General features: G+C 38.8%; 1 protein-coding gene across 3 annotated transcripts in view; it reads left to right on the top strand.

Annotated features, from left to right (window-relative positions):
* Nucleotides 1–18,432, top strand: part of AP3B1 (adaptor related protein complex 3 subunit beta 1) — a 343,754-nt gene that overhangs the window by 171,137 nt on the left and 154,185 nt on the right. For all 3 annotated transcript variants that reach the window (XM_084629231.1, XM_084629233.1, XM_084629232.1), the window contains exons 8-11: nt 11,077–11,235; nt 14,979–15,076; nt 16,549–16,603; nt 16,686–16,757. In XM_084629231.1, the coding sequence (XP_084485357.1) occupies nt 11,077–11,235; nt 14,979–15,076; nt 16,549–16,603; nt 16,686–16,757 (384 nt within the window). The remainder of the gene's footprint in view (nt 1–11,076; nt 11,236–14,978; nt 15,077–16,548; nt 16,604–16,685; nt 16,758–18,432) is intronic.

The following is an 18,432-nucleotide window of genomic DNA, read 5'->3' on the forward strand; positions in this document are numbered from 1 at the left end:
CATTTTTTTCCCCAGAATCTTCCCAGTAATGACCAGATTACAAGCAACTGCTAACTAGGGCCTGGTCTGCACTACAGAGTTAGGTCAGTATGAGGCAGCTTATGTCGACCTAACTCTGTAAGTAGCTACACTAAAATATAGCTCCCACCTTTGTAACTTGCCCGCTATACCAATTTAATAACTCCACCTCCACGAGAAGCATAGCGCTTAAGTCTATTTAGTTAGGTTGATGCAGTGTCAATGTAGACACTGCGTTGCTTACATAGACTGTTGCTGCCTTTCAGAAGCTGTCCCCAAAGCCCCACTCTGGCAGTTAAATCAGTGCAAGCATTCCTGGACGTAGTGTGGACGTGTAAAACTGATTTAATTACTGTGGTGGCTGTATGTTGACATAACGTAGGTTGACTTAATTTTGGAGTGTAGACTTGTTCTAAATAATTGAACTCAGAGGGTCAAGAATGAGTCAAATGCAAGGACAAAAGGAAAGATGAGGATTAAATGGGAATGTTAGAAGCCACCACGTCTTCACTGGTTAAAAAAAGGTGTGTTTTTCTTCACAGCAAGATACCCTACTCCTGTTAGTTATTTCACTGTGAAATCCTAGTGGAGACAAGATTTTACTGCAGTGTAGCTAGGCAAGGTGAACACTATGTCCCTCCCACACCACTCATGGCTGACCTCCCTTAGCTATATTACAGTAAAAATGACCAACGCCTCATCTCCAGTAGAATTTTGGAGTAAGTTAGCTAAGGAACATTAGTTATCTCACTTTAAAAGAGCCACGTTTTTGTGAGTGAAGACTGTCTTTGAGGGCTGTGAGTACTTTTTCAGCAGCCATAAGAAGACAAATGAGACATAGTGTTGGATTGAAAAGCAAGAGGGAGCAAGTCGGAGAGGTATAGTTGTGATATTTTGTGCACCTAATACACAAACTTGCCTATTTTCCACTTGACCCACAAATACCATCTGAACAGCTCCCATCAGAGGTCTTATAAAACATAATAATTGTAATGTGTAAATATTAGGGACTACTGTAATCTCAAAAGAGTATAACAGTACTGATTTACAACAGATTGCAGCAAATGGGAGTAGAAGAACTAAAATATTACTTTGGAAGGATTTGGCAGATAAAAATAGTTTTCGTGTTAAAAATTCTGACTGTGGTTACCTTTTTCTGAATTAATAGTTGATTAAATACTCTTCAGGAATGATGAGACAGTTCACAAATTTTATATTGTTAATCCTAAGGCTAGTTACATTTTACCCATGCAAACAATAGTATAAATAGTTTTTATTGGTTAGGAGAATGTCACGTGTGAATAGCTGTTTTGTTTGTATGGTTGCATGTTGTTTAGAAAAAGGAATGGAATACAGAGGGATTTTAGGAAATAAGTACTGTTCAGGTAACAAGAATTACTAATGTAATTCTGTTAAAAGATGTGTTCTAAGTTGCGAGCAATTTGCCCCCCCCCTTTTTTAAATTACTTTTAGAAACTTGTAGAGGGTATACTCTGTGGCTCAGAATAGCATTTGAGGGTAGTTTATATTAGTTATTCTGATCAGGTGCCTGAAGTGATAGAATTTTCACAGATCCCCTAGTAACTGCCCTCCTGTTTTGGTAAAGTTGGTAATTATCTGGTAAAATTATCTGACACTTGAAATGGCAATTTTTTAAAACCTGTGGTCACCTATTACATCTTAATTTATATCTTTCACATGCATAACTTGCTATTTGTATACCATTGCTTCTATTCAATTCCATGGTACAGTATATGGTACTTACATACCACTTTTTCTAATCTATTTTACTAAGACGCTTGTATGAGAACAAACGCTCTGATTCTGAGTTCTTCAGTTCATTAAGCTTATTTCCCATGTGGAAGTTATCCTTTATCTGGGACATAATTATTCATGTAACAACCAGTTCTGATCTCACAAGAGGTTTTTTCTAGATGGGAAATAAATAAATCATCACTGAAGAACAAAGATCAAGTTAATATTCCTGGTTGTGGAAGAATGCAGAAAGTGTGAGACACCATAATTTTTTCTAAACATGGCATTTATGAACTTTTACAAGAGGCAAATAGCCTTATAAAATTGTTTGGACTTTGCTCCAAATTTTTTAATCGGCATTTTTATGCAGAAAAATACTTCCAAAAAATTAAAATGCATGAGAGCGCCTCCTGCCACTTCACAGCAATGATCAACTAGTTAAGTACCATTTTCAGGACTGTGTGTTGCTGTTCACGTGAATAGAACTGATATACTAGTTGGCACCCCTGCTGGCAGTCACAGCAGACATATCAATTATTGAATCAATAAAGACTGAATTACCTTCTTACTGTAGGGGTAGTCCATTCAGGACTGAGTTGCAATGCACTGGAAGAGGTAATCCTTTTAGGACAGGTTTGAGATGCATTGGAAGTTTGCACTGCAGTTGCACGTTCTGTGGATAAATGAGAGTTTAATTTTGAGTGCTGTTGATCTGGCACTTTAACATTTTAATTTTAAAAGAGAAGAGCTCAGTGGTGTGTAGACAGAAGTAAATAAAAGAAGTCATGACGGGTGCTCTGACACTAGAAATGGAGAAAGAGTGTTTGCCAGATACTCTTGGTATTTTACTCAAAAAAAAAAAAAATTTTAGCGCTTAAATAATAAACAATAGTAAGAGATGAAATATGAAGGGAAATTTTATTTTCAAGCTCCTAATAAGTGGTAACCAACAGCAGAGAGAAATAAGTTTATACAGTACTGCATAAGCAATGTAATTTGACATTTATCATCTCCCTTCTTTTCTTTTAATGCAAAAGTTATTTTTATGGACTCTTTCAGCACTTGGGTTGTTTTGCTTGAGTAAGGCTTCAGTTACTTTTTTGTAACATTTGGAGTGTTCTGAATGTTGATAATCCAGACTTAGCTAGTTTTCCACTGGAGGAATCAGAGTAGAGGGAAAAATCAAAACTATTGTGGTAAAGTGTTTTCACTTCCCGTTTTGATTCTTGGTATCTGTGCTACTTGGTAAGCTTTTTTTTCTGTTAAATAATTTACTTGGAAATTAAATGATCAGCATTATTTCATATTAAGTAATATCAATTTGGTATAAAGCATTAAATGATGTTTCATATTCTTATATGAATTCCATTAAGTTAATGTTTATTAGTAGTAATATTGCTTAACAGCAAGATAAGTTATCTACATTGTTTTAAGGTTCACATAAACATGAGAGTAGGACACTAATAGGGGAAAAAAAAAAGTTGTTTTGCATATTGCTTACTAAAATTACTACCTGTGACCCTGAACGCTGGTATAGCAAAGTAGGCAGAACTGGAATGTCCTTTATTAGAATAATTCAATTGAACTCTGAAGAAGTATGTTAATGGACACTGCAAGGAGAAATGTGGGAGTGAAACAGTGTCAATTTTAAGTGAACATTTATTCTCAGAGTTTTATGTAATCACTAATTGCTGTGTTGAACAGGTTAGTACAACAGCTTCATATTCTGGGTAGCTAAAATATTTGCTTATATGAATACCGTAAAGTAAAAGCTGTTGATGAATCTTTGTATTAAGACACTTTTTTTTAATTGATTTAATTTAATTTAATGCATTTAATAGAGTTGCTTGGCCTACAGCTACCTTAAGGAGTCATTCAGAACTGGCTTTGACACAGAGGTGTAATTCAATTGCAGTCTTATGAGAGCTCCTAAGAGACAAGTGATTTCCTTATTAGATGTGTATTCTAAGGAAGCAAATATGAGTGTGTAGTTGATTCAAGTACAGTAGTATAAAAAAGTCATACAAGGGCTTGACGTTTCAGAAATTTAAGATTGTCTAAAATGTATAACTTCAGGATTGTTTTTAAAAGACAAGCCAGATAAAGTTATTCAGTTATGGAGTGTAAACTGTAAATGTGAAATAGCAGAAGAGTGGAATGAGGTCATTCAGATTATAAATATTGGCTCCAGTACAAATCAGATAATACTGAATTTGCACCTTCTGTTCTACAAAATGTATGTTTCTCCTTTGTGTAATATTGCCCCAGATGTCAGTATGAAATGCAAAACAACCAGGCTCTCTTTTATAAACGTGGGAATGCTGGATGAAGAAAGAAATAATAATAAACTACTAGAGATAGAACTTAAACAGGATTTAAGGATGTATATTGGGAGTTAGCTAATTAAAAAGATTTAAGCCCGGAATAAGGAAGCAGCTGCTCTTGCACTTTATAACAAAAACCAAAACCAAACAAACTAACAAAAAGCAGTCCTCAATCTGTGGACCCAGGCAAAGACTCCAACTGCAGATCACTGGAAAAACCTACTGATAGAATATCTAATGAAGACTTTACATATATTGTAAGAACAGTGCAAGACAAACAAACAAGAACTGATAAAAGTAATAGTATACCTGGTACAGGAAAACAAACAAATACTGAAATAATTTGTTTTGATAAGGGCACTAGAATTTTGTATTTACAGGAACAATGGATAATTAAGAAGGGTATACATAAAAGACAATGCTGAATTATATTCCCCCATGTCTAATTTCACATACTTTCTATCACCTCACCTGAGTCCTCTCTTCTTCCTCTCCTAAAGAAAATGTTCAGCTTCCCCAAAAAGGTTTTAAAAATTAATATGAAAGGTTAAATATACATATTTTAATATATGGTTTTATTTAGATAACTTGAAAAAAGGAAAAACTGTAATATAACAATATACTGCTCAGTATTGTTAATTTTGTAGTAAGATGTGTACTTAAACATGTCAAGACACTATTTAAATGTTCTTTTGTAAATTGCTTAAATATCAATAAATCTTTTCACTTAAAGTGTAGTTATATAAATATTATATACACGACAAAAAGGAGGATAAAATTACATTTTGAGAAAGTGGAAGATAAGTTTTAAAGGCTTTTTCCAACTTTTATATGTCTCAACTTTTTTTGTCATAGTGAAGCAGTTTCTTTCCAAACAAAAAGGTTCAGTTAATATCATTTGTGTGTGTAGGTTTCTTATTTATCTTTCCATGGAACTCTGAGTGTAATTAATTTGATACACATATCTAGATAACTTCTTAAGTAGTAAGGGAGAAAAATCCTAGTAGTAATAGCATGAATATCCTGGTTAATTTACATTAGAGATGATGATATGATTTGTATTTGTCCCACACCTTGTGATTGTCATTTATACCAGTGGTTCTCAACCAGGGGTCTGGGGCTCCGTGGGGGGCTGCAAGCAGGTTTTGGGGGGGTCCGCCAAGCAGGACCAGTGTTCGGGGAGGTCCGCCAAGCAGGACCAGACTTGATAGGGTCCTGGGAAGAAAGCCGAAGCCCCACCACATGGGACTGAAGCCCGGGGCCCTGAGCCCCAACACCTTGGTCTGAAGCTGAAGCCTGAGTAAAGTAGCTTTGCGGGAGCCCCTGTGGCATGGGGCCACAGGCAGTTGCTCTGTTTGCTACCCTCTAAGGCTGGCCCTGGCTTTTATCTGCAGAAAACCAATTATTGTGGCACAAGTGGGCTGTGGAGTTTTTATAGCATGTTGGGGGGGCAGCTCAGAAAGAAAAAGGTTGAGAACCCCTGATTTATACCAGAGCGAAGTGTGTGTAAAAATGCTACCATAATTCGGGGGCATTTTTACACCCTCTTTGTTCTGGTGTTAATGACAACACAAAGTGCGGGACAACGGTGAATTGGGCCTGATCTTATGAAGTGCTGAGTGCTTGATTTAATGCCCTTAAGTTCTCAGGATTTCAACAATTTCCACCCCACCATCAACCTTAGCCTGGATCGGTCCACAGTCCACACAAGAGATCCACTTCCGGGACACTACAGTGCAAATGAGCGATGATCACATAAACACCACCCTATACCGGAAACCTACGGACTGCTGTACTTATGTACATGCCTCCAGCTTTCATCCAGACCACATCACACGATCCATTGTCTACAGCCAAGCTCTAAGATACAACCGCATTTGCTCCAATCCCTCAGACAGAGACAAACACCTTCAGGATCTCTATCAAACGTTCTTAAAACTACAATACCCACCTGCTGAAGTGAAGAATCAGATTGACAGTCAGAAGAGTACCCAGAAGTCATATATTACAGGACAGGCTCAACAAAGAAAGCAACAGAAGGCCACTAGCCATCACCTTCAGCCCCCAATTAAAACCTCTTCAGTGCATCATCAAGGATCAACAACCTATCCTGAAGGACGATCCCTCAGTCTCACAGATCTTGGGAGACAGGCCAGTCCTCGCTTACAGACAGCCCCCCAGCCTGAAGCAAATACTCACCAGCAACTACACACCACACAACAAAAACACTAACCCAGGAACCTATCCCTGCAACAAACCCCGTTGCCAACTCTGTCCCCGTATCTATTCGATGGACGCCATCAGAGGACTTAACCACATCAGCCACACCATCAGGGGCTCATTCACCGTCACATCTACCAATGTGATATATGCCATCATGTGCCAGCAATGCCCCTCTGCCATGTACATTGGCCAAACTGGACAGTCTCTATGCAAAAGAATAAATGGACACAAATCAGACGTCAAGAATTATAACATTCAAAAGCCAGTTGGAGAACACTTCAATCTCCCTGGAGAAACTGCAGAACTGGAATTAATTTGCAAACTGGAGACCATCAAATTAGGCCTGAATAAAGACTGGAAGTGGATGGGTCACTACAAGAACTAAAAACTAATTTCCCCATGCTAATTTTCCCCTACTGTTCCTAACACCTTCTTGTCAACTGTTTGAAATGGGCCATCCTGATTACCTCTTCAAAAGTGATTTTTCCTCTTGTTGATAATAGCCCACTTTAATTGAATTATCTTGTTAGAACTGACTCCCACTTGGTAAGGCAACTCCCATCTTTTCATGTACTGTGTATATCTATCCTCCTACTATATTTTCCACTCCGTGCATCTGATGAAATGGGTTTTAGCCCACAAAAGCTTATGCCCAAATACATTTTAGTCTCTAAGGTGCCACAAGTATTCCTAGTTTTTGCTGATACAGACTAACAGGGCTACCAGTCTGATAAATTTATCAATAGTTAATTTAAAAAACCAAGCCCTTAATAAGGAACAGTATCCCTCATTGCTAGAGTACTACAGGAAAGTTTGAGCTGACTGGTCAGCAGGTTGAATTGGAATATTTGTTTTTTGGAAGCTGCGTTTAGATCCTAACTCTCTAGTCCAGGGTTTGTCAAACTTCACTGCACCGCGACCCCCTTCTGACAACAAAAATTATTACATGACAAAAATTATTACATGACCTGGGAGGGGGATGATGACGACGACCAAAGCCTGAACCCGCCCCCCCAGTTGGGGTTAGGGTTTCCAGGCATCCGGTTTTCGACCGGAATGCCCTGTTGAAAAGAGACCCTGGCTGTTTCGGTCAGCACAGTTGACTGGGCTGCCAAAAGTCTGGTTGGCTACAGTGGCTCCTGGAAGCGGACGGCATGTCCCTCTGGCTCCTAGGTGCAGGGGTGGCCAGGGGGACTCTGCATGCTTCCCCTCTCTGTTGTGCAGGTGCTGTCCCAAGCACCGGTTCCACAGCTCCCATTGTCCAGGAAACACAGCCAATGGCAACTGTGGGGACAGTGCCTGTGGATGGGGGCAGCGCGTGGAGCCCCCTGGCCACCCTTTCACTTAGGAGCTGGAGGGACATGTTGCCGCTTCCAAGGAGCCACCTGAGGTAAGCACCACCTGGAGCCTGTACCCCCTCTCGCACTCCTGCTCTAGACCTGAGCCCCTTCCTGCACCCCAAACCCCTCATCCTCAGCCCCACCCCAGAGCCCACACCCTCAACTGGAGTCCTCACCCCCTTTCGCACCCCATCCCCCTGCCCCAGCCCTGAGTCCTCTTGCACTCTGAACCCCTCTGCCCAAGCCCAGAGCCACCTCCTGCATGCCAGAGCTTTTACCCCCATCCAGAGCCCTCATCCCCCCTGCACCCCAACCCCCTCCCCCAGCCTAGAACCCCCTCCCAACACTCTGAACCCCTCATTTCTGGCCCCAGCACAAAGCCCATATCCCCTTCCACAAACGAACCCCCTGCCCAAGCCCAGAGCCCCCTTCCACACTCCAAACCTCTCAGCCCCACCCCCCAGCCCCCTCCTACACCCCAGAGCTCGCACCCCCAGCTGGAGCCCTCAACCTACTGCTCCACCCCAGTGAAAATGAGTGAGTGATGGAGGGAGGCGGGGATGATATGAGTGGGGGTGGGGCCTAAGAGAAGGGATGGGGCTTGGAGAAGGGGTTAGGGCGTGGGGTGGGTAAGGGTGTTAGGTTTTCTGCAATCAGAAAGTTGGCAAACGTGGGGGGCGGGGCAAAGTCCAAACCCCACAGACCTGTGCCGGGGGACAAGCTGAAGTCCAAGGACTTTAGCCCTTGGCACGGGTCCTGTAACTTGAGTATTGCTGCCCAGGGCTGAAGTTCTCAGGCTTCGGCTCCGGTGGTGGGGCTGCAGCTTGGGCTTCAGCTTTAGTCCCGGACCCCAGCTAGACTAAGCCAGCCCTAGAGACCACATTAAAATGGGGTCGTGACCTCCTTTGGGGTTCCGACCCACAGTTTGAGAACTGCTGTTCTACTCTACTAAAAGTATTGATTCATGGAGAAATTGTCTGTGATAGAGGAATGATCATTCTGCAGGACCACCAATTTAATGTCACTTTTGATGTCTGTCTGTGCATGGGTGCAATCTGGTAGTTAATTAAACATTAAAAGTGACAGTTGTGGGTGCAAAAAGGAAAGGTTGGGTTGAGTCTAGCCTGAAAAATTGAATATGTATATTCAGTTATGTGTAAACACTGAGAACAGTTGTAAGATGACATGGAAAGTCTGTGGGTCACTTACTGTAAGAGCTGTGAATGTGACATCTTAGAGGATCACTCCTTTGAATGTTTGTTTTTGAGGCTATATCATCATCGACTGAGAGAAACTGTATATACTTATGCAAGTTCCTTTTCACTGGAGCTAGTGGGCCTCTCATCCTTTATTGGTGTGGTCTGTAGGAACTACTGCAGTACAAATGATAAGAATAATAGGGAAATTCCTTCCTAACCCTGAAATTGACAGTCTTCTAAAGCCATGTGCCAGGGGTCTCTCAGTATCCTCCACTGCCTAGAAAGCCCCAGTGACTGATGACGACAGCTCTGTACATTTCTTAAAAAACAAAAAAAACCCAAACAAACAAATGCCCACCAACCTCAGGAGGATTTTTTGAAACTTTGAAGCAAGCAAAGAATATAAACTGATTCCCTTTTGTTATCATACAGCCATCAATGTCATGCTGGTATAGAATGTGGAGAACAGTATCAGAATATGCCCATTCAGTTTAGTATTTTATATGTAAATGTAAGATCAGGGCTAACTATCTCAGAACTTAGTTTTATTGTTTTGGCAAAGTATTTTTTTCTTTCTTGTGTACGATTCCTTAACTTTCCTAACTGAGCATATTGAAAAGAAACTGTACCACCAAAATGTTTTTGGGGTGGGCTTGGCTAGTAGCGAAAGTTACTGCACATAAACAACAGTGACTTCTGAAAGGTGGCCTTGCCTATTTATTCAAACTTAACAGCAAAAATCTCTTGCAAAAATAAAAACAATTGACGTGAAAGCTAAAGCTAAATTTACTGCAAAACTTCAGTTTTTAAAATTAAACTGTTTATATTTTATAATAATTATTTAAAAACACCACCCAAAGCCTGCATTTTATCTGCTTTACTATTTAAAAAAAATAGTAAAAAAGCCTTTAAAAAAAGACTTAAGATTAAAATAATTTACTACAACAAATGAAGGATGGCTACTTTGTATGCTAAGTGTCAGCTTAGTGTGGTTAAAATAACTGTTTCCTATGAATCAGATAAAAACTAGGTCTAGTGATCGAGTTCCACAGTGTGGGTGCCTTTTCTGAATGTGACTATGCTTTCTATTGGTTATACACAGGAAATGGTCCTTTAAAAAACATGTGACTCATTTTGCTTAGTCTTGTAATCTTCAAAAGTTAGAAAGTAAGTTGCTTAACTGAAGTATCTTTTTCTGTATCTGGATTGTGAAATGTGTTTGGAAAATGAAACCTAATTGTAAAGAAGGGGCCAGATCCTGAACTGCTATAAATTGGCCTAGTTCCGTTGACTTCAGTAGAAATACATGGATGTACACCCCAGATTTGGGTCGGTCCTAATGTTTTAAAATCTAATACTGATGGTATCCATCTTGACATTATTATTTGTTATTAAAAGGCCTGTTTTGGCATTGTCAGAATGTGCACTCAATGAAAGATTTGTAAAACTATTTTCTGTTCTTCAGTGCAAGTAAAAAAACATACAAAGAGCAAGTTGATAATTAAACAATGTTTTTAAATCAGATATTTTTCTTGAATCTGAGCCTTTTAAAGTGTAGCCAGGACTCTTGGCATCTCAGAACCTTTAATAAATTTTTTACAATTTTCCTGGTCAGATCAGTATTCTCCTGATAGGTAGTTAAGGCATAGAGCCTAAATAACCTGACCTACATCTCTCAAAATCTGTAGCAGAGACAGGGACACAATCATATCTTCCTAATCCCAGTGTAGTGCCTGGGGCATAAAACCATCCTTCCTCTATCTGACTGTAGTTGTCTGCATTTGTGTGTAGGTAAATTACTGGGACCACCTTTCACCTTCCTTTTGTAGCATCAGTGCTTCATATCCTCAAATATCATGAAGTTCGAACAGCTAAAGTTCATTCTCAGAAATGCCAACTGCAATTCATAGACTTCAAGTCCAGAACTGACCATCGTGATCTTCTAGTCTAATCACCTACAGTACATACTATCAGCCATAGAATTTCACCCAATAATTGAAAACTTATTTCCAAATATGCTGCACTTTAGAGTATGTTGTTCAGATTATGTGTTCTTACATTCTGAACTAGGTGGACTGAGCAAAATAGGGGAACAGGCTATTAAAAAAAAACCCTTTTTTTGTAAAATAATTCATTTTCATTTGAAATTGTTTTGTTACGGATGCTTTTTTATAAAACTGATTGATTCAAGTCTTTGATGTAAATATTTTCTTTTAGGATGGTGTTTTGGATGAGGACAATGAGAAGGATTTCTATGAGTCTGATGAAGAACAGAAAAAGAAGGATCAGAAAGTGAAGAAACCCTATGCTATGGATCCAGACCATAGATTGCTGATACGAAATACAAAGCCCTTGCTGCAAAGCCGGAATGCTGCTGTATGACAAACACCTTTGTGTCTTGAACTGCTAAGTGTGCACCCTTATAAAATGTTTTAATCAAGTATTTAGAGCATTCAGGTGTAGAGTATGCCCCCCCCCCATATGTATAGAAAATACCATGCAGAATTGTGTAGTTACACAATAGTTCTGTTGTAGCTAACTAAAAGTAACCAGTTTTCAACTGAATGTCCTTAAAAGTGGGAGAGTAATTTAACACTAAAGTCCTAAACAGCCATGTTACGTGCTCCCTACTTATTCTTAATATTAAGAGTAAGAGGGGAATTAGGCAATACAGTATATGACTGCTGCCATGGCACTTCAGGTTGTTTAGCTTATCAGTTTTCAGAAACTCTGGTGAAACAAACCCTGTTAATCATAGAATCATAGAATATCAGGGTTGGAAGGGACCTCAGGAGGTCATCTAGTCCAAACCCCTGCTCAAAGCAGGACCAATCCCCAACTAAATCATCCCAGCCAGGGCTTTAAAAACTTTTAAGGAAGGAGATTCCACCACCTCCCTAGGTAACGCATTCCAGTGTTTCACCACCCTCCCAGTGAAAAAGTTTTTCCTAATATCCAACTTAAACCTCCCCCACTGCAACTTGAGACCATTACTCCTTGTTCTGTCATCCGCTACCACTGAGAACAGTCTAGCTCCATCCTCTTTGGTAGTTGAAAGAAACTATCAAATCCCCCCTCATTCTTCTTTTCTGCAGACTAAACAATCCCAGTTCCCTCAGCCTCTCCTCATAAGTCATGTGTTCCAGTCCCCTAATAATTTTTGTTGCCCTCCGCTGGACATTTTCCAATTTTTCCACATCCTTCTTGTAGTGTGGGGCCCAAAACTGGACACAGTACTCCAGATGAGGCCTCACCAATGTCGAATAGAGGGGAACGATCACGTCCCTCGATCTGCTGGCAATATGTGAATGAAGACTCTCAAGGAAAACCGTAGGCGCTCGTGATTTATTAGATGGCACTTTTCTCTGAGGTGGGGATTTTCAAAGGAGCCTGGAGGAGTTAAACACCCACATCCTTTGAAAATCCCAGCCTGAGTCCTACCTTCAGTCTCCCAGCAGAATTCCGAGGTGGCTAAAACATCATCTGCATAGTACATGCTGAGTGTCTCTAGGAGCTAGATTAAAGTATCTGACTTTTCATAGATGCACAGATCTTTAAGGTCAAAAGAAACCATTATGATTATCTTGTCTGATCTCCTACATAACATAAGCCATGGAATTTCACCCATTAATTCCTGCCAGACCATAATTTCTACTTGTATTAGAACTGATCTTCTTTTAGAAAGATATCGAGTCTTGATTTACTGGCTTCAGCTAATTGAGAGTCTACCACATCACTAGGTAAATTGTTCAAATAGCTAATTACATTTGCTTAGCTCTCGTCTAAATTTGTCCAACTTCACCTTCAGCAATTGGACATTTATCTAGGTAAGATTTCGGATAGCAGAGAACTCTTTCTTGCTCAGGTACTTATAGAGTAGACCATGATCAAGTCATCTCTTAACCTTTTCTTAGATAAACTAAATAAATTGAGCTTCTTCGGTCTCACTGTAAAGCATATGTTCTGGGCCTCAAATCGTTTGTTGCTCTTTTCTGAATCCTTTCCAGTTTGCCAACATCTCTTTCAAGTGTGGATATTAGAACTGATAACAGTATTCTGGTAATGGTCTCACTAATGCCAAATAGCTTGATAATACCACCTTCCTACTTCTACTACATATTCCCCTGCTTATATGTCCAAAGATTGTATTAGGTCTCTGAGTTTCTGCGAGCTCATATTCAGTTGGTTATCCACCATGATCCCCAAGTCTTTTTCAAAGTTGCTGCTTTCCAAATGACTGTCTGCTTGTCTAATGTGACCTATATTCTTGGTTGCATTTGGCAGTATAAAAACTCATATTCAAATGAACCCAGGTTACCAAACGATCCACACCACTCTGAATACTTAATGTCTTTCTCATTATTTGCCACTCCACCAATTTTGCAAACTTTACCCTCCATGATATCATTTTCTTCTGTATCATTGAAAAAGATATTCAATACTTTGGGCCAAGAACAGATCCCTGGGGACTCCACTAGAAATACATTATATGATTTCTCATTTACTTTTTGAGATCCATCCATAAGCCAGTTTTTAGTCCATTTAATGTGTGCTACATTCATTTGTATAGTGTTTATTATTTAATAAAAATATACTTTGGCACTAAGTTAATCAAATACCTTACTAAAGTCTAAATATATTATATTAATGTAATTACCTTTATCAACTGAATTTGTAATTGCATCAGAAATATCAAGTTTGTTTGATTGGTGTTTATAGAATCATAAAAATGTAGGGCTGGAAGGGACCTCGAAAAGTCATTTAGTCCAACCCCTCTCTCTGAAACAGGCAATGAATACCTAAACCACCCATACAGGTGTTTTTATCTACTCTGTTCTTAAAAACCTCCAGTGACAAGGATTCCACAACCTCCCTTGGGAATCTATTCCAGTGCTTAACTATCTGTATAATTTTTTTTTTCTTAATATGTAACCTAAATGTCGTTTGTGGCAGATTATTTCTTGTCCTATCTTCAGTGGACATGGAGAACAATTGATCAGCATCTTCTTTACAACAGACCTAAATATATTTAAAACTCTTATGAGGTCCTCCATCAGTCATCTTCTCTCAAAACTAAACATGCCCAGTTTTTTGACCTTTCCTCAGGTCAGGTTTTCTAAACTTTCTGTCACTTTTTGTTGCTCTCCTCTGGACTTTCTCTAGTTTGTCCATATCTTTCTTAAAGTATGGTGCCCAACACTGGACACAGTACTCCAGCTGAGGCCTGATCAGTGCTAAGCAGAGTGGAACAATTACCTCCTGTGTCTTATATATGACACCCCTGTTACTACACCCCAGAATAATAGCCTTTTTTTGCAACAGCTTCACATTTTTGGCTCATGTTCAATTTGAGGATGTCATTCTTTTAATTTTTGCCAGACTGCATCCCTTATGAGCCCTTTCATGGTTTTGTTCAGAATATTAGGCTGCCTGGCCCGTAGTTAACTAGAGTCATCCCATGTACCCTTTTAAAAATATTGGCACAACATTATCTTTGTTTCCAGGAGGATGACGACCTATTAAGTTTTAAAAAGCAATTGTGTTTTTTTTACAGTCTCTTACATTCTGTAACTTGGATCACGAGCACATAACCCTACAGGTTTCCTTTTGTTGTTTTAGGTCCTTGTAGGTCATCATTAAATGTAAATAGAATTGTATAGATTGATAAATATGGTAATAGGAAAAGGTTTTTGGTACTGGTATTACTGTTTAAAACTAATTAATGAACAGCTATTACTGGAGCTAGATTTTAATAAAAAATAAAAAGCTTTATATAGATTTAAAGAAAGGGAATTTTCTCATTAATTTATACTAATAAGCCTGTAAGTTCTGGTTTCTTACACATATCAGTTTGATTAGAACTTTAGCTACATCTGGTTATTTATTTATTACTGATAGGAATGTAAATTATTCATTAGCTTAGAATTCAGAAATGAAAATATCTCCTGGCTTTTGAATCAACCCCTTGGTATCAAAGATTATATATGCAGAAATAGAAACTTAAATCTTTGTACAAGCAATGAGTGTGTAATTTTGAAGCTTGAAAGTAGAGCATGGTATATATTGTGTAGTTATTTTAAGGTAGCAGATTGTTCTGCGTGTTAACATTGTATTTTCAGGTGGTGATGGCAGTTGCCCAACTTTACTGGCACTTGGCACCAAAGTCAGAGGCTGGCATTGTTTCTAAATCCTTAGTGCGTTTACTTCGTAGCAATAGGTGGGTCAAGCTCTTTTGTTGAACTTCAAACAGAACTTGCTAAACAGTTTGCCTTTGTTTTAAATTATATGTAATTGTACATCATAAATTGAGGCTTATAATGTTAGGTCTAAGCTGATGCTTGGAAAAGCCTGCCAAACCAGTTCTGGGCTTAGAGTAAACACCGATTTATACCACTAAACAGAACATTTTTGCAGGACTCTCCATTTATAGCATGTACCCCCTAGCCATGAGTACCTCATCGCTCCTAGACAGTTGTACTCCGGGAAATGAACATGGCTGACTGCTGGGTATACACATGGGAACAGTGAAAAAAGTTAGTTTGGGCTTACATTGAACTGTTGGAAATTATAATACTTTGTAATTCTTTAGTGTCTTCATAAACATTAAATAAGACACTTGACACCCCACTCTGAGGTAGGCTATGGTAGCAGCCTCCACTGAGAGGTAGAGAAACCAAGATATGGAAGTGTTTGGATTGAACCTAGACCACCTTTTGAGTCTCTAAACCAAGATATTCATAGTCAAAATATTCTGCACGTCTTTTTAATGTTGTATATTAGTGCTAGATAAATATTTATATTTTTGTAGTGGTCTACAGTTTACCAGAATATGCACACTGCCCTCTGACAGATACCTGGGACTAGCAGCATACACTCCAAACCACTTTTTTTTTTAATTATCCTTGGAAAACTCCTTTTAAAACACCTGTTAGTTGCCAAGTATTGTCCATCCCACATATGCAGCACAAATATTAGGTGAGGCTAAATTGTTGTCTACCACAGCAGTTACTATAGTGCAGACAAAGAGTAAACATTTTCTTTTTAGCCTCAGTATCTAGAAATATGGGACCTTCTCGAGGTTCTGGTTTGTTGTATGTATTGCAATGCTACCTTCAAAACTCCTAAATAAATCCTTAATTTTTTTTTTTAGTTTGAGGAAAGACATAATATGTCAAACAAAGGCTGCATCATTACATTGAAAAGTAATATTTTCCTTTTAAAAGTATGCAGTGTTGTTGTAGCTGTGTTCGTCCCAGGATTTTATCGGAAAGGTGGTTGACCTGAAGAAGAGCTCTGCATAAGCTCGACAGCTTGTGTCTCTCACCAACGGAAGTAGTCCAAAAAGAGAGATTACTTCACCCACATTGTCTGCCTTTTAAAAGTGACAGTTCTAAATTTGTGCTGCATCTCGCTGTAAAACTGATGAGTGACATGTGATAGCTATCATGCCTCAACCTTTTCTCGTTTCTTTGGCATACTTGAGTATATTTTATAAGTCAAATATGCATGGTAGCTTATATGCATAGAAAGCATATTCACAGATATTTATTGAAAATTCAGCTAAAAACCTTTCAGCAATACATGTAAGTGCATCCTTTTGGTCTTAATTTTTTTTGCTTTTAATATACTGATCTTCGAATACGTAATTTTGATAAATATATTCAACAGTACTCTCTCTTTAATTTCTAGGGAAGTGCAGTATATTGTTCTGCAGAATATTGCAACTATGTCAATTCAAAGAAAGGTATACCTTCTTACCATTTTCTAGATTATACTTTAAATTAAGCATAGGCATAACTACTTCTTCAATGGCTTTTATTTTTCAGGGCATGTTTGAACCTTACCTGAAGAGTTTCTATGTTAGGTCAACTGATCCAACAATGATCAAAACATCAAAGGTGTGTTTTATAATACATAATATATATATATATATATATATATATATTTCATGTATGCACTGTATGATTGGTTAGTATTTCTAACAGGAAAGAAACATACTCTTTGACTGCTGTGAAACTCATGTCTCTCTGAATTACTCTGCTTTTTCAGTCTGATTTCTACAGATGGCATTTGGGGCAGGCAAATGGATGATTTCCAGGTACATCAGGCTAACAGAATATGCTGAATCGAAATGTTGTGTAAGGCAGCAATGGCTCTCTTTCTATCTGAAGAGGTGTCCACTCAGAGTTACTCTGATATTACTAGTAGATATGCTTTGCTTTTCACTTCAAGATCTGAATGCTTTATGATGGTGGGAAAGTATTATTATTCCCATTTTATAATTCAGGAAATTTGAGATATAGTCAGGGCCAGCTCTAGACACCAGCGAAGGAAGCTGGTGCCTGGGGTGGCAAATCAGAAGGGGCGGCACTTCGGCCGTTCTTGGAGCAGCACTCCTTCCTTGGCGGCACTTTGGTTTATTTTTATTTTTTCTTCTTTGGTGGCCACTTTTTTTTTTTTGCTTCACTGCTTCGGGCTGCAAAAAAGGTAGAGCTGGCCCAGGATACAGTCACACTGTGTATGTGAGAGAGAGAGAGTTGGGAATAGAGGTCAGGTTTAGTATTGTCCAGAACTTCACTTTTCTGTGCAGAGTTGACCACAAAATTTAGGACTCAAATTTAGGACATATGGAGTATATAGTGATATAAATTTTTGTCTTTCCTTGTACACACAATGTACCTGTAGAGAGATGCCTGCTGTGACCTGGAACTCTTGAGTTCCATTTGTAGATCTGAACTCTATCCCTCGAACTTAAGGGACAGTCACTTAACCTTTCTGTTTTAGTTTTTCCAACTTTAAAATAAATAAGTAAATAAAATAATTTTGACTGGAATACTAAATATTTCTGGCTCCTTTTCTTAACAAGTTTTTGTCATCTTTTCATCAGCAGATGTTTTACTAAGGCCCAGAGATTTGAGAGAATGGTAGATGAGTTTTCTTAACTTAGTTCTGTCTTAGGTGGTTGGAGACTTCCTGATCTTAGGGGGACAGATTAGAGAACAAGTCCTAATATAATCTTTCTTCTTACTTGAAACTGTAAATTTAGGGCTTATGGAGGAAGCTAGCCTTTGTTTAAACTGGTGAATTGAGAACGTAAAGCTTCTCTGACCCATTCCAGTGTTAAAATGGAATGGGGGAAAGGCTTTGCGGCCTCACTTTAAAACAAACTGCTGAGCATGCTGGGAAATGGGAGGAATCGGGGACACCTACACACAGAATCAAATCACTCTCAGAAGACAAAGGAAGAAGGCAAGGAGAAGTAGGAGGTGGCTGCCAAGCTGGGAATAACTGAGTGTTTTATAAGGTGAAGAGGGCTAACCCTTATGATCTTATATCTTTGGTAAGACCTATGGTGTTTCAAGAAACTTGTACATAAAAACAAGAGAATGGAGTGCAGCAGGGGGGAATATGGTGAGAGAGAGGGAAAAAAACCCCATCATTTTTAATTATATATATAAAATATTTTGGGAGTAAATGTTACTGTACACTTTCTGAAAAGTGCACTTTTTTATTGAGACTGATCGTAAATACTAGTCCTGTATTATTCCTGATATTTCAGTCACATTTTTTAAT

This window comes from Lepidochelys olivacea (assembly GCF_965140295.1).
Source record: "Lepidochelys olivacea isolate rLepOli2 genome assembly, chromosome: 5".
In the NCBI taxonomy this organism is placed as follows: Eukaryota; Metazoa; Chordata; order Testudines; family Cheloniidae; genus Lepidochelys; species Lepidochelys olivacea.